General features: G+C 36.9%; 3 protein-coding genes across 5 annotated transcripts in view; 2 read left to right on the forward strand and 1 right to left on the reverse strand.

Moving 5' to 3' along the window:
• Glurb (metabotropic glutamate receptor B) overlaps nt 1-12,344 on the forward strand; it is a 114,419-nt gene extending 102,075 nt beyond the window's left edge. For both annotated transcript variants that reach the window (XM_076384605.1, XM_076384606.1), the window contains exons 4-15: nt 2,355-2,499; nt 6,632-6,883; nt 7,105-7,279; nt 7,361-7,467; nt 7,618-7,767; nt 7,860-7,993; nt 8,472-8,630; nt 9,135-9,301; nt 9,969-10,345; nt 10,516-10,667; nt 10,735-10,942; nt 11,432-12,344. In XM_076384605.1, coding sequence (XP_076240720.1) covers nt 2,355-2,499; nt 6,632-6,883; nt 7,105-7,279; nt 7,361-7,467; nt 7,618-7,767; nt 7,860-7,993; nt 8,472-8,630; nt 9,135-9,301; nt 9,969-10,345; nt 10,516-10,667; nt 10,735-10,942; nt 11,432-11,643 — 2,238 coding nt within the window. In that variant the 3' untranslated portion in view covers nt 11,644-12,344. The remainder of the gene's footprint in view (nt 1-2,354; nt 2,500-6,631; nt 6,884-7,104; nt 7,280-7,360; nt 7,468-7,617; nt 7,768-7,859; nt 7,994-8,471; nt 8,631-9,134; nt 9,302-9,968; nt 10,346-10,515; nt 10,668-10,734; nt 10,943-11,431) is intronic.
• Nucleotides 12,345-13,747: 1,403 nt separating this feature from the next.
• Nucleotides 13,748-17,156, reverse strand: Csn7 (COP9 signalosome subunit 7). 2 transcript variants are annotated; one of them, XM_076384608.1, is made up of 4 exons: nt 16,907-17,156; nt 15,870-16,524; nt 15,622-15,793; nt 13,748-13,962 (listed from the first exon to the last, which is right to left on the reverse strand). In XM_076384608.1, the coding sequence occupies exons 2-4, from the start codon at nt 16,515-16,517 to the stop codon at nt 13,922-13,924; spliced, it is 861 nt and encodes a 286-aa protein (XP_076240723.1). In that variant the 5' UTR covers nt 16,518-16,524; nt 16,907-17,156; the 3' UTR covers nt 13,748-13,921. The 2 variants fall into 2 exon arrangements, with proteins under 2 accessions (XP_076240723.1, XP_076240724.1); XM_076384609.1 differs by lacking the exon at nt 16,907-17,156 and adding an exon at nt 16,749-16,856.
• Nucleotides 17,157-17,263: 107 nt separating this feature from the next.
• Nucleotides 17,264-22,508, forward strand: Cenb1a (Centaurin beta 1A). Its single transcript, XM_076384245.1, has 12 exons — nt 17,264-17,467; nt 17,634-17,691; nt 18,056-18,114; nt 18,615-18,788; nt 18,895-19,539; nt 19,597-19,776; nt 19,841-19,947; nt 20,015-20,198; nt 20,276-21,113; nt 21,254-21,353; nt 21,433-21,553; nt 21,616-22,508. Exons 1-12 carry the CDS (start codon nt 17,415-17,417, stop codon nt 21,782-21,784), a joined length of 2,688 nt encoding a protein of 895 aa, XP_076240360.1. The 5' UTR covers nt 17,264-17,414; the 3' UTR covers nt 21,785-22,508.
• The last annotated feature ends 2,403 nt before the right edge of the window (nt 22,509-24,911 follow it).

Raw genomic sequence — 24,911 nt, forward strand, 5'->3', positions numbered from 1 at the left:
ATGAAATAGTCGTTAGCGCTATTTAATAAAACTACGTTATACATGTGAAAGAAATTTTTAAAATAATCCACTATTTCAAGTATTATTTTTCATATTTTAAATAATTTGACTCGAGTCCGCGTAAAATCCTTCCATGTAGCAAATTACAAAAATTTCACGCGCGGGAAAAAGTTGTAGAATAAATTCACCTTCGTGGAAAAGTGGCGAAGCGTGTGTAACATAAGCCCCAACGTCAGACCCTAATAAACCCTTTGAATTTTTAACGATACCCTCCGGTGATTTCTGGTTTGCCTCCCTTCGGATTCAAATTTATTCCTGAATACGCTATCGCATATCTTGGAGGAGTAACGCGTGGAAATCAATCGGTTTCCCTTTCAAAGAACATCGACGTTCCTATAGTATACAGAGCAATTCAAAATTAAAGCTCAGTCCTGCTGAGCATGCTAAGGGATGATGAAAAAAATATTTTTGGTTCAGGCATATAGAGGTGAGTGATCTAAGAGGAATGTCAACTGTTGTGACTAGTAGAACCAAATGAAGAGCTTACCTTAGGGATGTGTTGGAATCAGGAGACGACCCCCTTGTGTGGGTGGGAAAGGTGGGAGGGTCAGGGAGATCCTCATCCGAAGGTGAACAACCCTCTGGGGTACTTAGCCATGGCAGACCAAGAGGCCCAGGGGAGATCCGACCCCAGCAAACTCCGGGAACAAACTGAGGTACTATGTGTCCCAGGGTTGTATTTATACCTCTCCCAGAGGACACGTTAATGATGTTGATTCTATCGATTGGATCGAATAGATTTGACTTTCCAATAATAACTATTTGAATTGAAAACAGACGCTCATCAGGCAAAAATTATTCTATTTCTCACATCATCCCTTAACTGGCCATCAGTTTTGAAGCTACCCATAGTATTTTACTGAAAGTTTATCTCGAATCGAGCGTGTGCATTATCGTAGTCAGAGATTGATTCAACGAAGGAGAAAAATGGACGTCGAAGAGGTTCGCGTGTTTGTTTTTATATGGCGCGTAATAAATAACAAACTGATGATAAAATCGCACAACTACACATGAACGACTTATTGATTAAGTTCAGTCGGATTTGTTAGCAAGCTGTTTGTATCTGTCATGTTTACACGTTATCTACGTAACCAGGAAACCGTGCAGATTTATTGTATTTCTATCTTTTTTTAGTCTTCCATTATCAGGTTTCTCAGGAAGACACGAGGTCCAGATTGTGTCAATGAATGGTTGCAGGCTGAAATTCTGTCGAGCCATATCTGGTCGATTTATCATCTGAAACACCTTCCAAATGTAGGAAGTCAGATTTTCGAGATACATTCAATATCCTAACAGAATCTTGTATCGTACACAGTGGATCATTTGCAATTAACCCGACTGTATCGTCATCGTTAATCTTGTCTGACCTTTCGTTTTGCTCGTTATCTTCCAATTGAAATCATAACAGCAGAACTGCTGCGGCATAATTCGTTCATCGGCATTATCACTACCTTTACTTCTTTACTCCAGGAAAGAAAATATCCTGAAAGCCTGGCCAATATTCGAACTCTCGGTGAATTTATCGCCCGCGTAAAAAAAACTCGCGTGTGTATCGACACCTTTGCCTTGATTTATTGTCAGTTCCCCAACAAATCCGCGTGGAAATTAATTTTCCCACAAGTCCAGATGTATCTGACATCTAGAAGCAAACATTAATCGGTATCTATTCGAAAGCGTCATTTATTTCCGCGATTCGGATCAACGGTTCGCCGACGATCCGGCGAGGAAATCAAGATCAGAAGCGTGTAATGGCTAGTCGACGAACACGAAAGGACGATATATGGAAGTTTTGCATAAACGGAAATCGATAACACGCCAGCGCGGTTTAGCGACGCGAATTAAACGCTCTCTAGGCTGAGGGATTTGAAATTCAAAATTGACACACGCCTCGGGTGAGAGGGCGCAGAGGGGCCATGGATTTTTATTAAAGAATACCTCGTCCCATTCTCTCGTTCACAGAAGGCGAGAGGAGTCCTTCATTTCAGAAATGAATTCTGCCATATAAAGTCGTATCGGACTTCCTTGCCCCTTTACCATTCCGATTACAGTCCCTCGAAAGACGCAGCATCCCTCGCGCTTAAGCATGTATTTTTCCATTAAAGATTTCCCACTCGCCTTGCCCCTCTCCCCCACGCTCTGAACATTGTGTCCTTTGATGTAAAGAGCTCGTATTCTCGTTTCGAAGTTCTCTTAGGACGGCGGCCGTGATACAAGTCGATAGGAACGGGGGAGAAGAATGGGAGCAGGGATAACGTAAATTCGACCTAATTCTGAAAATGACTTTCCTGTCGCAGGCGTTCGAGGAGCTAGAAGATCTGCTCGGTAAATACGATATATGCATCGCGATCAAGGAGAAGCTGGTTAAGGATTCTGGTGTGGCGGAAGAGACAGCCTACGACAACATCGTACTGAAACTACTGACGAAACCGAGGGCTAGAGGTGGGTGCACTTTAAAGAGACAGCAGTAAATTTTGTTACAAACTCGTGACCCGTTATTGGCAGCATGCTTACACAGTGTCGGATGTAAATTCCTAAAATTGGTCCATACTCTGCCAAATTTATTTTCACCGTCTTGAGTGAAACAGGAAAGCGAAGTAAGATAAATTCCTCGTATCTCGACTAAATTTTTTCATTTCGGTATGTTTTAAACACTTTGAAACACAGTAAGTAAAATAAAACTCTCTCTTTCGAAGATTATATTCATAAATGTACTCCAGTAACAATTAGATTTATTGGATCGTGTGATGTCATTCCAAATAACTGCAATAATAATGTATATTCGACACCTGTAGTTTCGAGGAGCTATTCCTAAAAAAATGTATGCAAAAGGATTTTAGGCAATACAGGTTCGAACAAAATTGGGGATGACACTGATGTATAGCAAGTTTAAAGCCAGATTTAATAGACAGTTGTCAGGAATGTATGAAACACATTGGCCGCCTATCTGAGCGATCGTTACATGTCGATAAATCGCTCTACGAACCTTCGAATGACATCTCGATGATACTACATTTTTCAGGAAGATTGAGTCTCTTAAGAGGGATTTCGGAGTCGCCAAATTTTCCTGCATAAATCCTACGCGTGCCACGGACCTCCTGCGATTTGTCCCTGTATTTGCATGACAAATGACAAAGGGATGCGATCGATCGAATCGAGACCAAGTCAAAACTTGGATATACGGTAAAACAAAGGTGCCTCCAGTGAAACATAATTCGAATACGACATGAGTTTCTCCTCTTTACGGTGGAGATCTTAATCTTAAACGATACTCTGCTCCTACCGTTGCATTATCAGAGTGGAAGAGAATTGGCTTGGGCTAAGGGTTTGTCAGATAAGAAACGGAAACTGGGAAATTTCGTCGACCTGTCCCAACTTCTCGATTTCTTTGGACTACAATCAGCGCTGGGAAAGTCTAGTTGAATACTTAGTTCCCAATCGTGACAAGGAAATCTTCCCCCTCGGAAAGGAGGACTCTGCGGTTCTAATTAGAAGATAGGGATATGAGAAATGTGAAAAGTGAAAGGAACATTTGAACGAAACGAAATAAATGAAATGTTAATTAAATTGGAAAATTGGAAATTTATAAAAATTGATAACTTGAAGCGTTAAGGTGATTCTGTTACGCGATATACCTTTATTCGTATCAATAGATTGATGTAGTAATAAAAACGATCGTACATAAAAATGATAGTCGAAGGACCTTTTTTATGTGTATCTCATCCCCCAGAAAAGAGACTTCAAGAATCTATAAACTTTCCTCGGTTCATGCATACAAAGTTGGAATTATAGTAAGAGAAAAGGAAACTCCTAGCGAGGATTCAGCTATGTAGACGCTATTTCGTAGAAATGGTGTTCGCCGAGGGACTATTACAGATCGCTGGGCTCTCCACCACTCCCAACTGTATAGTTTCTTCTGCCCTCATCGGTGTCTTTCATAATGTTACTTTCTCCCCATTTCGTTTAACTTTCCTTCAGCAGTGAACCAAACTCAAGTATCGCGATTTCTGAAAATTCCTTAACTTCGCAGGCGTCTGAAGAAAGTCACGCGAAACATTCAGACTTCCAGGGGTATTTCACTAAACTTTAAATCCAAGAACTGCTTAATAAGTGGGGCAGAATTGTGAATAAGTTTCACTGAATTTGTCTTAGAAAACTGTATCCTGGATTATTTCTAGACGGTCGCAACCTTGATGATGAAATATTCAGATACATGAAATATCTTCCTTAAATGTTTGGTGTAGAATATTTATATATCTACGATACTGTGTGCTAGGAAAAGAAAGGGATATAGTTGTATTTAGAACAATTAATATTCTCTTAAGATTTTTTTCTCTCCCAATTTCAATATTATCCCATATCGAGGACAGGCTGCGTGCCAATAAACCAAGGATTATGAGAATTCGTATTTCAGAAGATAACAAATAAAAGACCGAACACGAAAAATGTAAAAAGTATCTGGATATGAACTTCTTTCACGTACGAACGCCACGTCGCCAGAAAATCCATTCCCGGTCCTTTTTAATTTTTCAGTCAGGCGACGAACAGTTTTTTCCTCTTTATTCCCATTTCTCATATGCCGGACAAAAATTTATGTTCCCCGATATTTCGAGAGAGACGCCGCCTCGCCCGCGTTCGCGTTACGCCCGAATCTCCACTCCACGCGAAGGAAACTATGTAATCGGCTGGGAAATATTTAATATCCGTCGAAACGCGTTTACGTAAGGGATCCCGAGGTACCGTCACGCAAAAACCTCTGCCCTTGTCATAGAGACATTCGCCAGGAGTAAAGTTCCACGGTATGTTATTACTTCTGATTTCTGACGTCTCGGTAAAACGAGATTCCATGTTTCACGGGGAGACTTTCAGGTTTTCTATTACAACCTGCACACTGGATTTCCTCTCAAACACGTACTGATGGCTATAATTTTTCTCTTATACCGAATGGATGATGAACTTACTTTCCCACTGCGCAGGAAATGGGATACGCCTGTTTTGAATCGAGGACTGCAATTTATTATTAGGTCGATCGCGAAATACTATACGATATTTCCGTAGAAAATAATCAATTATCTTTTACCGCTCAAATAAGACCAGCTCTTTTATACAAGATTCTTCGAGCGCCAAAGGCTGAAGTACTGGCTCGCTATCTGCTATCAATACCCACTTTGTGCGGTTCGTTTCCCCGTTCAACTAACTGCGAGCGATTCTCTATCGCTTCTTGAAACAGGTAAACAGGTCAATTTTCGTTTCCTGTCGTTTCACTGACGGTCCTCTGTTCCTCGACATAGGGATTCGCTCGTCATCATCTTCAAAGGAGAACGATTGCTCCAGCGTCAGCGAAATCGCGTTTATCTCAAACGAATCGAAAATAAAATGAAAATAATCAATCGTGTTTCATGATGCTCTTCAACTTCAAGGAGTTCGTCTCATTTCACGCGGCGGCTACAATATTGAAATGCCCTTGTTATTAAGTCCGATCTGAGGGAAGATTCCCGATCCAGAGAGTCTATATCTGTCGTCGATTCGAAACGGATTAAAAGTATCGAGCTTTTTATTGAAAAACTCTCGTAAAACGCTTGGTTGCTCGCTGTAAAAGTCGCAAGATTATTTCGTGTGGGAATCTAGACTACATGGGACTTCATCAAGAAGCAGTGCACCGTATAAAGTGAAACGCAAGGTCGAGGATACGAGGAGGAAAGCGGGAAGAGTAGAAATAAGCACAGAAATGGGAACAGACCTTCGGAGGTGTCCGATGGTTCAATTTGCATAAAAAGAAAGCTGTGCGCCTCGCAAACGCTTCTTGCTTATTGAACCAGACTGTTGGAAAGTGAAACGATGGTGCCCCTTTAAAGCAAGGAGTCTTTAAACTAAACGTGTCAGTTTTAAACAAACTTTCACTAAAATCTGAGTTAAGAATAGACGTAAAAAACTAAAGTTGCTGATCCAACGAAGACTAAAAACGTGAAAACTATTCTGTTAAAAAGAAATAAATAAAGAATGAATTTTCAAGTAAAGAAATCACAATTTAAAGTTGCTACAATTTAATTGGCACTTCATAAAATCTATATGGACTCCACTTTCCAATGAATCCACTTACATAGAAATTAATTAACACATTCTTTCGTTTTTCAGAGAGGTCAATCATCATAAAACAGTGTATAAAAATTGGAATGAATTAGGCAAAAGTGTTTGATGTTCCCTTACTTTTAGAGAAGCAAACACTTTTTCCAAAAATTAGAAGTTCTGAATTGAAACTAGTACTTGGTAAAAATTAAGTAACGCGGGAAATACACTCACTAACTTCCTTATAATTCATGACTCTGGATCTCATTAACGAGAGATTTAAAAAACCAACTGCAGGATAATTAGTATGCATGTATTTAATTACTCCCGTCTCACCAATTTTTCTTTACGAAGAAAACTTGAGTCCCTCCACAGATATATCAACGCTTGAAGTATTAACAAATGAAGACAAATAGAATAAATTCCGAGAAACGTGGGAATGCGCAAAACCTCCGAAGTTCCAACAGAGTTAATTAACTTTTCCTTGATCGGTGGTAATTTCCTACAGGTTGCATCATATTCGGGTCAGATCAAGAAGTTGCCGGAGTTATGAGAGCAGTTAGACGTTGCAATGCAACCGGTGCGTTTTCGTGGATCGGCAGCGACGGATGGAGCGCCAGAGGGCTGGTTAGTAATGGTAACGAGCCGGAAGTGGAGGGCACTCTATCGGTTCAACCTCAAGCCAATCCTGTCAAGGGTTTCGAGGAGTACTTCCTCAATCTGACCGTCGAGAACAACCGAAGGAATCCTTGGTTCGTCGGTAAGCGAAACGACTAGAACACGCGAGCTTCGTTAAACTTTATGGCTAGTTCCAACTTCTGAAACCGCAACTATAGGGCGTCAGACCAATCTATCGTTAAGCTTGACAGTCAATTTATCGAGAAAACTCTTTGAACGAAATATCAGGCGCTTCCTCACCAATTAGAAGTCCTTAAAATTTCAAGATTTACGATTAACTCGACTTAACGTGAACGATTTCAGAATTCTGGGAGGACCATTTTCAGTGTCGGTACCCAAATTCCTCTAGGACACCGTACAATAAAAAATACACGAAACCCTGCACGACGAAAGAGCGTCTGACAAAACAGAACACAGCGTTTGAGGACCAACTGCAATTTGTCTCCGACGCAGTCATGGCGTTCGCCTACGCTTTTCGGTAATCGATTCAAACTCAACAATGAACTTAAACGTGGCAAATATCCCCCGCTAACCGTATCGATTTCCTTCCGGCTCTCAGAGACATGCACAGAGACCTTTGTTACGGAAAACCAGGACTTTGTGACGCTATGAAACCAACTAAGGGTACAGAGCTTCTGAAGTACCTCCGAAAAGTGGATTTCGAAGGTGAGCTCGACGACAAATATCCTTTGAAGCTTCTAATCCCCGAATCCCCGAAACTGCGATGTAATTTTGTGAATATACAGAGACATCCTACAACATAAGGAAAGTCGAGATTTTACAAATACCATTTCCATCGGGCTGCAAATGTTTCAGGTCTGAGCGGCGACAAGTTCAAATTCGACAAGAACGGGGACGGTCCAGCCAGGTACAATATCATCCACTTCAAGCAGACGGAGCCCGGCAAGTACAAGTGGGTCCGAGTCGGTAAATACCTCGAGGGTGAATTGCGACTAAACAGTTCGGGTAAGCCCCCTTCTTGTACCCTCTTTTCCCTTATTTTTCGTTCAAAATTGGACGTAGCTTCTGTTTGCTACCTACTCGCATATTCCTTGCAGAGATCCAATTTAAACTTAAACATCCTCAACCGCCTGAAAGCGTATGTTCTTTACCCTGCGAGGTCGGCCAGGCTAAGAAATACGTCGAAGGCGAGAGATGCTGTTGGCACTGCTTCAACTGTACTCAGTATCAGGTACGTGATGTCGTTCAAGCGTGTTACTTCAGTCATTTCGCTCTAAATACTTTCCTACCGGTCGATGGGATTCGTATGAGATATTACAAAAAATGAGATTATTGTAGAATTCACGTGACTTGCATATAAATTGTACAAATATCGAGTTCTTAAAACGTAGAACTTTTTAAAATAGAAGGATCACAATTGTGTAAGACATTCTTCTAAAATTTACTGCCAGAAAACTAATTTCTTAACTTCTGCTTTTTAAAGACTCCTTACAAGGTTGCTCTTTTATTTCGCCTCCGATCTTTCTTGAGAAAATGAGAACACGCCTTGGCGAAATTTCTCAGCTGCATAGGAAGCACCTTTGAAGCTCGTTTTCTTCAATTTTTTAAAGAATGTTCTCTTTAAACAATCTGTCTTACGCGTAACCGCAAGGAATAAAGTAAAGAGACCTAGACGAATTTTACGCGAAATTCAAACATCTGTTAAACAGATCCGGCATCCCAAAGACGAGACACAATGTATTCCCTGTCGACAAGGTACTGTGCCAGACGAGACGCATTCTACTTGTCGTGACATCCCAGAGGAATTCCTGCGACCCGAAAGTGGTTGGGCAATAGGAGCAATGTCCTTTTCCGCCACAGGAATTCTGGCAAGTATTTCCACGTATTCAAAAAGTGACCAAAATTAGAGAAGTTGTAATTAAAAAATCTTGGCGGCGACAAGGACATAGGCATTCGTCACATTTTTTATTTAATAAATTCTATAAATTTCAAACAACCTATGTTCCACTTAAACCTGTTTTTCATTTCAAGTAAGTAAAATACTATATCTTAAAACTTCTTTGGAAAAATAAGAGACGCCGAATAATAAACTTCAGATTTTCAGTACCTTAACAATTACTAAATTCCTCTTTGCTTAAGTCATCAAAGAAATTCCTGTAAGGTACACAATTCCACTCGGTCAATAGATTCCAAGCGTAACCACTACAAAGATAATCACCCACTTGTTTCAACCTCCGGTCCTCAGGTATCCTAATCGACCACAAGTCCTCTCTGTCGTTAGCACGTAAACGTTCGATATGAACCTTAAAAAGAATAAGCAGTAACGAGGAAATGCGAGACACTAACGCAAAAAATCTCTTGTACGTGAGCAGATAACACTATTTGTGTGCGGCGTATTCCTGAAGCACAACGATACGCCTGTGGTTCGTGCATCGGGCCGTGAGCTGTCCTACGTTCTCCTCTCTGGAATTTTGCTCTGTTATCTGGTTACGTTCGCCCTGGTGCTTAGACCGACAGATATCGTTTGTGGCATTCAAAGGTAAGAGATTGAACGTTTGCAATGAGCACAGTGTTACTTGGTTTATGTAGCCCTTGGACTAGCCCTTGAAAGCTTGGCCACTGGTCAGGTTCGAACCTTTAAGTCCATGCATAACGTATACCATTTTTTCCTGTCAAGAGTTGCGCCCCCAGTTGGGCTGTTTGACGAATCCAATTTTCTGCCTCGAAACGAGCCCCCGCGTCAGGTCTCGCGAATAGCCAAGATATTAACTTGAAACGCAATACATGATCGATCGAGGTAAAGCTGGTAAAGTCGTGAAGCGAAATTTCATCGGGAAGTGAATTACGAGAGATTCAATTACGGGGAATCAGAAGAAGAATATAAAGCGGAATCTATTAGAAGGGAACTTGCACCTGCTTCTCCAATCTCTCAAATATCGTTGTGTATCAATGTCTGTAGTGCACAAGCTGGTTGGAACAGAATAAAATATAATTCCTTTGGGATAACTGAACTCTTAATACAGAACGAAATCTCTTCATATGTACTTCCGTCTCTAAATGAATTGAATTTAGAGTCGAATTTTAAAAAATTTAATAAAAATGTTGAAGATTTTAGAAATTTTAGAAGTTTCACATCATTGAATGGATATAAAAGTTTGAAAAAAATGATCGATATGTCAAAGGATATTTTTCGCACTGTTTGATAGATTTGCTGCAGGCTTCTGTTTCACCGTCGTCTATGCTGCCCTTTTAACAAAAACAAATCGAATATCACGGATCTTCAACGCGAGCAAACACAGCGCCAAAAGGCCATCCTTCATATCACCACGGTCGCAGCTCATCATTTGTTCCGGCCTGGTATTCGTGCAAATATTAATCAATGGCGTATGGATGATAATCGACCCCGCGAAAGCGATGCACCACTATCCTACCAGAGAGGATAATTTACTCGTTTGCAATAGTTACGTCGATGCCAGCTACATGATTGCCTTCGCTTATCCTATCATGCTGATAGTTGTGTGCACGGTTTACGCAGTTCTCACCAGGAAGATACCGGAAGCTTTCAACGAGAGCAAACATATCGGTAGATATGTTAATTAATAATCGATTCTTAAGAAAAAAAATAATATGTACTTTTAGATTTTTTGGTAGATCATCGATGAAATTTCTTTCAAAATTTATCTAATTTTAATCTTCTATAGTATTGTGTGGATATTACAATCTTATGGAACAAATTCCGAATTTTCTCTTCAGGTTTCACCATGTATACTACGTGCGTGATATGGCTAGCGTTCGTGCCTCTATACTTCGGTACAGGGAACAATGTGGCGTTAAGAATTACTTCCATGTCAGTCACCATAAGTCTTTCTGCGTCCGTTACTATAGCGTGTCTCTTCAGTCCAAAGGTAACGCGAGATAAGGCATATACGAAGGAAATATATTACATATTTACTTGTTCTTTTTCGTTAACAGCTATATATCATTTTAATCCGACCTGAGAGGAACGTTCGTCAAAGCATGATGCCAGCTAGGTACAGTACAACGAAAAGCTCAGCGGTCACCGCAACAAATGCATCGAGTATGATGGCTCCGATCACTCTGACTGCAGCCACATGCGATCAGAACAAAACTGTTAAGAAGCACATTATCACTACCATCGACTGTTCCACGCAAAGTGAATGTAAGTGCTTGGAGACAAGTAGCACACAAATTTCTTGAAAGTAGAATTTAAATTGCAAAAAATTAAAGGTTGAAAGTAATTAAGAACGAATTAAATACACGAAAATTTCAAAGCCTTCACAAAATTACATTTTTATACTCATCTACAACTAAATTTTCAGAAATTTTTTAGGGATTATAAACAGACTACGTGAAGCTCTCTTTATGACCTCGTATCTCGTTAATTTAACTCGCCTCGAGTTTCCGCTTATACGTAGTTATCAACAGAGCTTTTTAATTAAGCGTCGCAACAAAAACCGAGTGATTTCACGTCTCTAATCTTCACGTGAATTGCCGCGGGCGAGCATCTGCGAGCAACAGTTTACAAAAAACAATTTTGAATAACACACTATGTTTCTACGCGTATAGAAGAAGTTCTTAACTAGAATCCTGACGTACTATTTAATTCGCAAAAACGTGGATACAACATATAATTTTGATCTGTTTCTAGATTTTGAGATGGAGGTAAAAGATCAGAAGAATGGCAAACCTCCGCCTACGGTGGTCTCGAGATCAACTCAAACATCGAGTAACAATGATAAGGACTCAAATACTGTGGTGACAAATAAAGAGTCGAAAGAGAACACCACTACAACGAAACCCTTGAACAACAACGCGAGGATAGGAAATGGACCAGTGAATCAAGCAGACGTATCCTTATAGCAGGAAGCTTCTGCAGGATCTGCCATTTTGTCTGCGAATTTGAAGCCGATTTCAAAGAAACCTGTGGTAGTCTAAAATTTCGATATTTTGTAAATACAATTAAATATACGTCAAGGTGGTTGATGGAAAATCGCGCAGAATGTTAATTGTCTTTAAAGCTACGCTTCGAGCGATATTAAAACACATATGGTGACTTGTGGCGTAAATCGTATAAATTGTGCTGCCGTGTGTCGCGAATACCATGTATTTAGAAAAGTTCGTCTCGTGTACATATGGGGTAACTACGAGAATACTTTGGGAATTCAATTCTGAAGGAACGTTTTATTGATCTAGAGAGTATTGGGAAATAAATTGAGTATGTATGGATGGTTACAAAAATAAATACACGAGACGTTAAGACGTAAAGACGTTAGATACGCGAAATTGCACTGTATGTGATGCCGATGCATAATCATCGATTGCAAGTTTCTTATTAAGTCGCGTGTTAAAAATTGCTCTGGTTTCTTCTGTGATCATAACATAATGCATGTAACAATCACGACGAAATTGCGTGAGTCTTTTTTGTACATACACCGCCATACTCAACGTGCACGTTAACGCGGATCGCTCATTCGTTAACTAAAGTAATTGTACATATGACCGAGTTCATCGTTCTGTGAAGACAGAAAACCCTAGTAGATCGTCGCCAAATATAAACGATCGCATTCAAAAAGGCCGATCCCCTATCAGTAACTGTATTTTTTGTAAAAAAAATAAAATGAAACAGTTGTTCGATAAGTGATATCATACTGTGGGATTTTCTGTACATAGAAACTCTTTTCTGTAAATATCACGTAAAACTTTAAGACGTAAGTTATTCGAAGCAAGAGTTTAATATTCGAATTTATTAAATACTCATTTAAAATTTTCAACGTGTAATCACACAAACGTAGACTCTTAGGAATCTTCTTCCTTTCGAATCTTCTCTGCAGACTATAGGAATTGCTAAACGTAGAATTGAAAAAAAAACGCAACGTTTGCGCGCTCGAATGTTTTCTCGTAAGACCTAGTTACTCTAATTTTAACTTAACATTAATGCTTAATCTTTGAATGGGAATTAACGAGATGTCCCATAAGATCTGATGTACATACAAATGTTTTAAATATTGTAAATTTTTCTCGTGTAGATGCGACTAAATGTAAATCTGCGACAAACATATCCACTTTAACTCGTATGTAGTTGTTTCTTGATAGCGATAGTTACGCAGAAATAAGTATCAAACCTTATCACTACCACGAATACTTCGTTCTTACATAAGAGTCGATTTTGCAATTAGCGAAATACGTTTATCAAAATATGGAAAGCAATTTTTGTAGAAAACATACGTCGAAAACTCTTTTCCATTTACTTATTCTAAAGGTATCGCCTACCTAATTAAACTTCCTAAATTTTTACTGAGAATACTTTTTGCCAAACTTTGGGTACAACTGAGCCCAGTATCCATTGTCTGGCTCTCCAAAATCTTGCACTTCTTTACTTAAAATATATCATGTTCAAACCAACACAAGATTGTATTCAAAATAATTTTAGAAAACATTTGAAAATCGACCAGCAATGATTTAGTTCCAAAGCGACATCTGGCCAAGTGAAATAACTTAAACGCAAATATGTTTGAGTATTTCCAAAATGTGCGTTTTAAACATGTGTATATACACTAAACGTACGACTGTACATATAAGCAACGTGTACACTGCGAGACATGAAAACCAAAAGTGTTAGTTCATACGGAACCAATTTAGACGTAACGTTCGATAGGACTTAAGGGTTCGAAAAAGACGGAACAAATGGCGCGGCGAAAATTCCAAAAAGGTAATGCAATGACAATTAATCACGATTAAACTGTCACGATCCAAGGCTATTTTAAATACGTACGAACGCTAAGGTAGAGACACAAGTTTAAGTGATAACACGATGTATTCGTTCAAAGCAAGCAAAAGAAAGAAAAGTATGAATAAACTCCATTACAAAATTATTCCCTCGTATTGTTATTCCCCCCTCCAACTTTGTACCTATATAGCATAATAGTAGAATCTTACATAGTAGAATCTTACAATAAGCGTGAGATAGTTTTAGGATGCGTTTTATTTTCCCAAAAAAAGTACAAAATTTACAGAGGTGACAGATGCGACGCATTTCGTCAATAATTGTAGAGAGAGACACACAGACAGACCGACAGAGTCCGATCAAGTTGGTGATACGCCACACGAAGTTTCACCTAAGTGGAGCCTCTCGCTTTGACTAATCGTTGAGTTCAAGGTGCTTTACCGGATTAGTGGATCCTGAAAATCCCGATTAGGCGTATCATTTGTGACTGGTATCTCATACACACACACTTTCTTAGGCACTACAGGCGGAAATTAAATAGGCAATAGTTGATTCGGAAAAATAATCATGATATTTTGCTAGAAATGAGAGTAAGATGAATTGATGAATCGAATGGCAGCTAATGGGATCACTAAACTCTCGCTATTTCATCCTTTGCTAATGAAGGTGTCTATAAAACAGAAACTAGTTCAGTCTAAGCGTTTTGATGGGCCGATTCACAGACAAAGTAAAGGAGAGGCGTCGAAGGGTGCAGAAAAATAGAAAAGCCTCGCTAAAATAAATTATCTTTTTATTCCATTAGCAATTACAACGCTTTCAAGTTCGACTGACATATTCTTGTTTACTAACTAGTCGATTCGTATACCGTTACATTCTCCTAAACATACAGCCTTTCCTTTCAACAATGATCAATCGGACTAGTTACGCTTCATATCGTTATTCCATCTCATGACTACGGATTCTCGTTAGAAAAAGGAAACGGTACGAATTGAACGCAAGTGGTAAAAAAGATCAATACTGCTCAATAGACGCGTGTAAGCAACTCATCACGCTGGATGCACCGTCATTTTCGATAATGACGATCGTATAGGCACAGATACAAAGATAAACGTGCAATTCACAGCAATTGTTACATCAGACCTGCCTATAAAACCGGCGAACCCTGCTTTTTATCGTTTACACCTTACAACACAAAGTATAAAATCTTTGGTCTGACTGAAGACTCTTGTACATGCTAAGTTACAAAATTCGGAAGCTTATCTATAAAACTTTGTATTTTTTGTTCCTTCCTTATATGAAAAACGTTCATCAGTTTTATATTCTCGATGTGAAGATAATCACAATATGTTTGCGGTTTCCGTAACACGAATACCATTTTTACACCTATCTTAAAGAGCTGATAATAAACAAATAGACAATCTCTCGGTAATTTTCGTAAGCTCAGCTAACTATATTGTGCATATAAGAAATCTATCTCATGCTTGGAAATTCGTACACCGCTTAACAGTAACGAATATAAATTCTCTAAGCGAAAAGATACCCTACTTTATCACTGGTAATTATAGATTATAAACCTGATAATAATACTGACTCAAAACGTAAGGCCAAATATAATGCACAAAATGCATTTTATAAATTCCCTCTCTTTGGTCTACAAATCTAATCTATTTTAATATTTTCATGCACTTGTCAGTTTCAGTTGTGCCTTATACAGGGAGTACTCAGTAAATTCGTATATAGTTATAATATTTCATAAAATTTGAAAAAATTTCTCAATTCAATATAACAAATTTCTCATATTAATAAATATTATCATTATCAAACAAATATAACAATAATTTATAATTCTATAACTGTATTTACAAGATCCTGTTCTATCCAATTAATTCAATCCCTTCAAAATGCATACATGCCCAAATGTGGCAATAAATTTCTCTCCCTTTGCAGTGATACTCCTCAGTCACATTAGCCATCATTCGTTTATATTAACTTAGGATTATAAGAATTTTGAAAATTGATGAATGCAGATTAGGGGTAACATACTAATATCCTGTCATCACTAGGATACATTTCTCACAATAAAAGTAACTGAATTCATATCTTCCAGAACTTACCGCCTTTAATACCTTTGACCTTCTGTTGCTTCTTTTTTGGATCTGGAGGAACAGATAATGCTTCTCTACCAGATTCACTTCCTCCTGCACTCGAAGTACCACTGGCCATATCCGCTTCCTGTACACCACCCCCTCCAGCTTGCGCAGCAAGTGACTTTTTAATATTAGCAATCTACAGAAAAATTAAAGGCTCATAGCACAAAATTCAACAGAATTTTGTTATTTACTGCACTCTATAAAAAACTTACATCTCTTTGTATTCTTTCTTTATGATAAGTAGCTTTCTGCTTCTCGACATTGGCTCTTGTAACTTGTTCCTCGATACAAGCTAACACTGTATCACAAGCTTGACCCCAAGCAGCTAATGTTTCAGCTACCACACCAGTATCACTGGGTCTGACATCTCTTCCTAAGCCAGCATAATCTACCTCTAACTGTGAATTCTTTTGATCTAGTTTGCCATGGATTATATCTGCATATATGGCCTCAATTATTAAGTCCTCTAAGTCTCTAACATTCTTTATATCTAGTTCCTCCAACAGAACAGAATATGGTATACATCTGGACTTTGTGGCTAATGTAACTATTGTTAAATGCTGGAGTTTCTTCTTTTGAACAGGTGTCAATTCCAGAACTTTGTCCTTATTTTCCAAATATTCTTTATACGTGCCATAAGCAAACAAATTCAAGGTATTCCAATATTGAACATAAGGTCCATTTTCTAGCTCTTTGATATTGGGCATATCTAATAATTCCCCAAAGACATGAACACCTGGTGTTTCTACCGCTTGCCTTATAAGCTCCAATGCGGCAGCTCCTTTAGCAGTTTTCGCAAGCAGCACAAACTGCTCTAAAGGGTTACTAGCTGCCTTTTCAGTGGTAGTTCCACTGGTCATTTTGGTCCTACCAAACAAATATTAGCTTGTAACAAATGCCTATTTCTCTATTACTTAAAGAATAAGCAGATATGTTGCAAACTTAATGAAATGCCTTTAAAATGTATTTCACATAATGCACAGGCTATGTCATAACTGATAATGTATAATATCAAAAAATCGACGATGTTAAGTTTCTCAAAAAAAGCTTTGTCAATCAATTAATATTACATATCATCAATTACAACAGACCTTGTAAAAATGAGTTCAATAACCAAGAGAAAGGTTAGAAAACGACTCTCCAAGATATATGCTTCAAAGGAACAAATATTACAGATTATGAAGACACATGTTGCAATCAGGGAACTCAATCCAATATGAAAATCTACTATGACATAATTAGAACTTACTTTCGTCGATGTTTACAAATACCGAATAGCCTTTTCTACTGAATATGCCTTCGAATGTCTGCAAGTATGGAAATACAATGATGCAGGTTCTACCTGACCATCCATGAAACAGAACTTTCAGAAAGAAACGACTCACAAATCCGCGAAATGGGCGGATGTAATAGAGAGAAACGATAAGGCATCGTATAAAAACGACATTAAAAGGAAAACACCTCAAGCATGCATTTAGAGAGAATCAATAACTTCTTTCTGAAGTTCTCGCACGTTATGGGAATGTTGCAGGCACTGGTGGAAACATAGTGCAGAACCGAGAGTAACTTCACTGCAATTGCATCCGTTTGACAGAAGAGAGGGGAATGCATGTTCTCCGCGAGTGCGAACGGTTTATGTTAATAGTCTTTCCAAATGATCGTGCCGTTTGATGGAAAATAGTGAACGGAAATATTTCAAGACTGCAGGTCGTCGGACGATACTGCGCTTGAAAATTCCACGCAACGGATAGTACAAAATGAAGCCTTTAATTGAGTTCGAGGAATGTTTGCGAGACACGCCAAAGTTTCGGTAAGAATTGGTTAAACTTATGGTCTGGCGATACTCTGTTTTCTCTCTTGTTCCGTCACACGCTACACTATGCATCGCGATGACGAGACTGCATTGATTGCGCTGTGTTGATTATTATGAGTCAAGCATCGGGAAAGCTTAAAAATCTTCCCGTCCTTTTTTACAGATCCTGCATCGAGGAAGTGGAAGCAAACGTTGATCTACTTGAACAGAAGTTAGACAAGGTGTTTATGCTAGATGAATTGCATTATAGTTGTAGCACTTCCAAGCATTTGATTATGCTCTCAAGAGTTTGACCACTCATTGTATGTATAATATGTTTGGAAATGGAGAAAGTAGAATGAGACAAAACATGGTTGATTATTCCTAGTCTTTATCAGAGTGATATACTTTCCTTTTGTCGTGTCTTATAATATTGGAACAGTCAAGAAAACAATCATTCTTGGAAGCTGCAATTTACGTGCAGTTTCGTAAATACTTTGGGGTGCTAGTCTATCTGCAAATATTGTATTACTTATATTATTTATTATGAAAATACTATGGAAAAAATGGAGTTAACTTATAAAAAGAGCTGTTAAAAATTCACAGGTGTTAAAGAACTGTAGCCAAATGATTGACACAGGAAAACTTTTTATAGGGCAGCAGAGGTATGTTGAAAAAACTATATCATAGATTCTTGAGGACTAGACATTTTTTAACAATTTAAGTTAGATTGTAAAACACTTATGTTTATCAAAGTTGTAGTACTATTTATACAATTGGGAAAATGTTAATTATTTCAAGTGAATTGTACTTCAGGGGAAAAAAGAGATATAAGACTCTAAGTAATTGAGGGGAATCAGGAAATACAGATGAATTATAGCTCTGTTAGGATGACTCATACATATGGCACCCAGTTTAACACAATGAAGAATGATACACTTGAAACACATTACTCAAAGATCTTTCTTATACTGCTTTTTATACAATAATTAACATTTTTTTAAAATATTAACTATTTTATGCTTGTTATAATTTTAAATATACTTCATAAATTTTAAAATAGCTCAAACTGCAGTTACTTCATAAAAATATTTTCTATGTAATCTGCACTTAGATTTATATACGTACATTTAGATATAATTAAAAGTATGTATTTCTTTTGCAGCCAATTCGCTAATAGTCTGTGGGAATTATCTCTATACTACAATGATGACTCTGAGATAATGGCCTTTCTAAACAAACTAATTCATGCTTTACAAGAAATGAACAAGTTTCACACTATTTTATTAGATCAAGCATCTAGAACAGTAATTAAAGATCTGAATTCATTCATTAAAAGGTAAATTTAATTCAACACTTCAATTATATAATATTGCATGCAACTGTATCACATACTTCATCATTTCAAGATTTAGGTATGTGTAATATTCATACTATTTTAACAGCGACATCAAGAGGGTAAAAGAATCTCGTCATTACTTCGAAAAAATTTCTGCTGACTTAGATATAGCTTTAAACAGAAATTCACAAGTTCCAAAGTCCAGACCTGCAGAGTATGAGGAAACTTCTAATATTCTATCGGCTACACGTTCGTGTTTTCGGCACACTGCTTTGGATTACATTCATTCATTAACTATGATACAAGCACGCAAACGACACGAAATATTGGGTACTCTACTTAGTTACATGCATGCGTGCATCACGTATTATCATCAGGGTAGTGACCTCGCACAGGATTTAGATCCATTTCTGAAAGATCTTGGTGAAAATTTAATTAAAATGAGGGCTGATTCTGTTAAACTCGAGAAGGAAATGGAGAATCGGCATATTTATGTAACAAACAGGGATTTGATACCTTCTCCAGTACCCGGCAATCCTAAAATGGAAGGCTACCTTTTCAAACGAACTAGCAACGCGTTTAAGACATGGAACAGAAGATGGTTTTGTTTAAGAGACCATCAACTGGTTTATAGAAAACGAACAGGTGATAACGATTATACAATCATGGAAGAAGATCTGCGCCTTTGTACTGTAAAACCAGTGGTTGACTGTGATAGAAGAAATTGTTTTGAAGTATTGAGCCCTACAAAGTAAGTAAGCAATAAAGATACAAATAGTACATATCCTAAACATGTACTGCTTTACAGAAGTCACATATTACAAGCTGATAGTGAAGAAGCATATTTAGCATGGGTTACTGCCATGCAGCAAGCAATTGGTGCTGCTATTCAAAGAGGTATGGGTGCTGGTACTATTGTTAGTGTTCGAGAATCACAATCGCAAAGTAGTAGAGGTTCAAGTAGACCACCAACAAAACTGAAATCAAGGTAAAAGAATACTGTTATATTGTAAGCAAACAAATACTAACAAAATGATATTCTTTTATCATAGGGTCTGGGAACAGATCCTAAAGATTTCTGGAAATGACACTTGCTGTGATTGTGGTGGTGCTAATCCAAGGTGGGCCAGTATCAACCTTGGAATCACACTTTGTATAGGTGAGTAACTTTTTACAATCATATAAAATAAATCATATTAAGTTTCTTAAATTTCTATCATTTTCAGAGTGTTCTGGAGTACATAGAAGTTTAGGTGTTCATTATAGTAAAGTTCGTTCGCTTACATTAGATGACTGGGAACCAGAAATATTAAAAGTAATGGCTGAGCTTGGAAATACTGTAGTAAACAATGTTTATGAGGCTTTGCCAATACCTCCTGATATTGTTAGAGCTACACCAAAGTGTAATGGGTATGTTGAAACAACTACGCGTATAGATAGTAGTTCTTAGATATTTAAATCCATAATGAAACGTTTCTCATTGATAGTAACATACGCGAAGCTTGGATAAGAGCGAAATACGTAGATCGTAAATTCGTGAAACCTTTAAGCAACATGATTTCATCTGGACAACATACGAGTCGCGATAAAATGCACTTTCGCAAATGGAGTGTCCGCAAATTACGCCGCAGGCCACGAAGTTGCGACAAAATTGATAGCAATAATCATAAAACTACTATATTATCTTCTGTAAAAGAAAGTCAACATTCAACCAGTTCCGATGATAGCAAGTACACGTCGTTTGAAAGTTTAAGTTCCGACAAAACAAAGAAAACTGAGAGAAGTTCCTTAAGCTCCGACGATAGCGCAAATATAGATTTGAAGAACGATTCCACTTTGTACGGAAAGATATTAGCACGACCACGTAGCGATTTAAGCGAAAGTAAACTTGGTATTCCTGAAATAAAAGACAATACAATTTCCGCCAGTAACTCGGAAAATGATTTACCATTGAAAAGCGAAGTGTCCTTAAACGCAGAGATTTCCGATGTCAAAGACGAGTTAGAAGATAAAGATGTTGGTACGGAGAAACAGTGTACAGAGAAGGTAGAATCTGATGTACTGATGTTTGGATGTGATTTACCAAAGCCAACGATCGATAATAGTTTAGAGTTAAGTTCAGATCAAGACTCGACTGCAGGTGAAGATGAGGAATTCACAGACGAAGAGGATATCGAGAATTTGCATCCTGAAATGCTATTATATAAAGCTGCTGCAGCGCACAATTTGCCAGTAATGTGTGCAGCCTTAGCAGCTGGTGCTGATAAATCATGGTTGAATGTTAACGATAGAGGTCGTAATGCTTTACATCAAGCAATTATAAGCGTGAGTATCAAAAACTACGGTTTAAAATTTTGAAAATTTGAAATTTGAAATTTAAAAATTTGAAAATTTGAAATTTGAAATTTGAAATTTGAAAATTGAAAATTTGAAAATTTGAAATTTTATAAATTTTCGCATTATAGGGTTCTGTAATGTCCTGTGAGTATCTCATTCTAAATGGCGCACGTATCAACTGCCAAGATGCCGATGGAAAAACACCATTATATTTGGCAACAGAATTAGGTGACTACTATATTTTATGTTTTTTAAACAACTTATTTCATTGAAAATTAATCGTAAGTATTGCTAATTTGAAATTTAGGTCATACAGCCCAAGTTTGTTTACTTCTAAAGCATCGCGCTGATCAGCATATTGAAGATGAAAGTGGTATAAAGCCTTTATCAATAGCTGTTAAAGAAGCTAATGCTGATATTGTTACTTTGTAAGTATTCAATGTAAAACATATTAAGATATGGTATTATCTTAAATTATGATTGATTTCAGATTACGACTTGGTCTTTTAAACGAAGAAATGAAAGATTCGGAAATAGGAATTAGCGGTGATGAAACTTTTAACGATGTTGTCCGCGATTTCAGCCAATTAGCCTGTTCCCATCCAGAGCGACTGCAACGACGAAATGAAAGTAGTAATACGTCACAACCGCCCGAATGAGTTTCAAGAATTTGCAAAACATATTTGCAAACCGTAAAAAGCCTGATACTAGGTAAAGAAAAGAAAGAGAAGAGTACATCGAAAATGTCTTTCAGTTCCTTGCAGGGTAATAAAGTTGATTGCGAATAACAAGGTAAGTAGAAGGTTTGATGGTATAACGGTTCAGACACGACAAGGGGATATTAAAGAAAATTACATCTCTCTATACATTTTGATCTCGGAGCGAGAGTTATTTAAATTTTGCTAGCTTTTTGTATTTGTATTACAAAGAACAAAAAGAAACCAAGGGACTTCCGCATTTTTTGCCAAAAAAGAATAAGTAACTGTTATATTTTGCTTACACAAGAAATTATGCTATCCAGTGATAAGATGTTACGATGCTAAGTGTTTTTGTATGTGTTGTTTTCCTGTTTTCCCCTAAATTTACCAGAAAAAATGGAAAAATCGTAGTACTTCTTAGAATTTGAATATGTGCTAATTAGATTGAAAAAAGTGTCTACATATTGTAGAGTTCATAATCTACATAACGCGAATACAATTTGAAATTTGAAAACCTTTGCATATATGTATGAAAAAGTGTAAATTATTATTAGTAGATATTTCTATATCATTTATGTGATACAAAAAACGTAACAAGACAGTTTTAACTCCATTATATAAAAAGTTTTACCAGTAGTAAATACGTTTTCATTATTAGTATGATCTATAGCGATGTGTCTTTGGAGCAAAAATTTTATACACGTATCTGTTTTTATATACTTAATATTACCAGTAGTCTATATACAACTGGCACTAAAATTAATTGTTTTTGTTTTCTTTTTTCTAATTGCTGTAATCTGATACTATGTAATTAGTATCAAAATTTATTACACTATGATATTATCGATACATATAATTATGTAGTTTGTCTAGAAGTTAGATTTATAAATAGTTGTAAACTGCATCCATTGAATTACCAAAATAGATTAAACGCGTTTCCGTATAGTTATTAATTAACGTAATTCGCGTAACGAATTTGTTGCCAAAAGTTAACCGTTTGTATATAACACTTATAGATCTGATAAATATTTGACGTTGTTTTTGAACAAATACTTTATTTCAGAGGATTGTTTAGAATTAGTGCGAAAGCATAATTTAACAGAATATGTAAAGATCTTTAAGTCTACAAATTTCAAATATTTTCTTGCGTTTTGAGCATTTAAAAATGAATCATTTGGATTCCTTATCATGACATTTGTTTCTGTACAACGAATAAGTTATGCTACATTTTATACTTATTTTAATCTTATGTAATTATGTTTAACAGTATTTGCGAAAAATCATAGTGTATTGCATGATTTTTAGTCTACAATACGTAGTGGATCGAAGAATTGTTTAGAAACAAGAGAAATGTCGATCATATTAGAAATGTTTTTCGTCGTTTATTTAGAGGCTTTAGTAATTGTTGTAATTCAAGGTACAAAGACGCAACACTAACTTTTCTATGGATTTGAAGCAACGACATTTTTATGAAAACTATTATTGAATGATTTTCAGACTTGATATATTTTTTTTATCTACCATACTGTTTTTTTCGAATCTGGTATTCGATTTCAAGAATCTATTTCATAAACAATACAATAATGACCTGGATATAATCAAAGCCAGATAGTCTTTGTTGCATAATCAATTAGCAACAAATTATTCTATAATTATATATAATTACTTCCGTTTATATACTCGTACATTTTACAATGCGATGTAACCGTAGAAAAAACTTGATATTTCATAATTTTGTGTTTCCTAGACTGTGTTACGAATCATTGTTTCATATATATTTAAACAAGTTTCTTTCAAACAGAATATTGTTACAGTAGTACTTCTATTTTGTACTTATTTTTGTATATGTTTTATACGTACGAGTAACAGAAAGTAAGACATGAAATATACAAACGAATCTTTTTTACTGTTTGAGTAAAAAATGTCTTCCAAAATTGAAAACTATCTTTTACTCTATGCGAAAGCTAAAACTGCGATATTATTCTACATTTGATTCTAAGGGATGATTTCCATTATCAATTCGATATTCCAATTCGACGAGCAATATTTTGTATATCGTAATGTTGAATCTCGTGATTCCTTATCAGTTAGTTGTACAACATACTCAGTACTGCCTGTATTGCGAAACGTTGTTATAACAGAATTGTTATAATATTCCACAAACATCTATAGACAAGTTGAACAAACAATATCGTTTCTCTGTTACACGTGATTGCAATAAAAATGTAAACAAATTGATGTACCATATTGTACACAAACTTCGCATTACATATAAAGCAATGATTATGCAAATAAACATTGTGTTCTTTTTTATACTGCTCCTTTTCCACGTAGCTCAAAAGTACTGAACCCGAAATGCAAACAGGTGATTGGAAATTACTTGGGTGAAGCTTACGCAACAAATTGTTTGTTATGAAAGCGAATCGAAATACGACGCAATTCATGAACCGCGGGTCAATAAATCCCCACTTACTCGAACAAAAGCACATGCATCGCGTACACATTGTTTACGCGTTGCTGTTGTCCGAGTTGTGTAAATTACTCCGAATGGGTCAATACCCTATCTCTGTAGTTATCAGCTCGTATACAGACATGAACACGTATAAGAATATCCAAACTAATTTATCACTGATTTCTTTGTCTCCCCCTTTTCTCTTTTAAGTACACAATATTTCTTAGTACTTGCTCTGTCCTTTGTAACACTTTTTCATCTGATTCACGCATGACGGATAATCTTATTAGCTTGATTGTGAATAATTAAAAAAATGGAATTTTCAACTCATAAAACTTAACTTTATGTTATCCTAGAGTTGACAATACAGTAATTTTCCGCAAATTAATCTATAAAGTCTGTGGTTCGAAAGAAAAGTTGCGGTCAGCCATCGCGACATTATCATTGGCTTGAAAATGTTAAAAACATCCAACTGCGTCAATTGAGAATTGTGGATTGGCTCGAAGAAGATATAACTGATAAAAGCAACCGCGGTCTCATTGGTTAAGCATGCTGTTCTTTGATGAAAGCTTTGTTAACCCGTTTCATTGATAAATTCAATATTACATAATGATTCTTCCAATTGACCACTATAGT

This window comes from Calliopsis andreniformis, chromosome 9, assembly GCF_051401765.1.
Source record: "Calliopsis andreniformis isolate RMS-2024a chromosome 9, iyCalAndr_principal, whole genome shotgun sequence".
Taxonomy (NCBI): Eukaryota; Metazoa; Arthropoda; class Insecta; order Hymenoptera; family Andrenidae; genus Calliopsis; species Calliopsis andreniformis.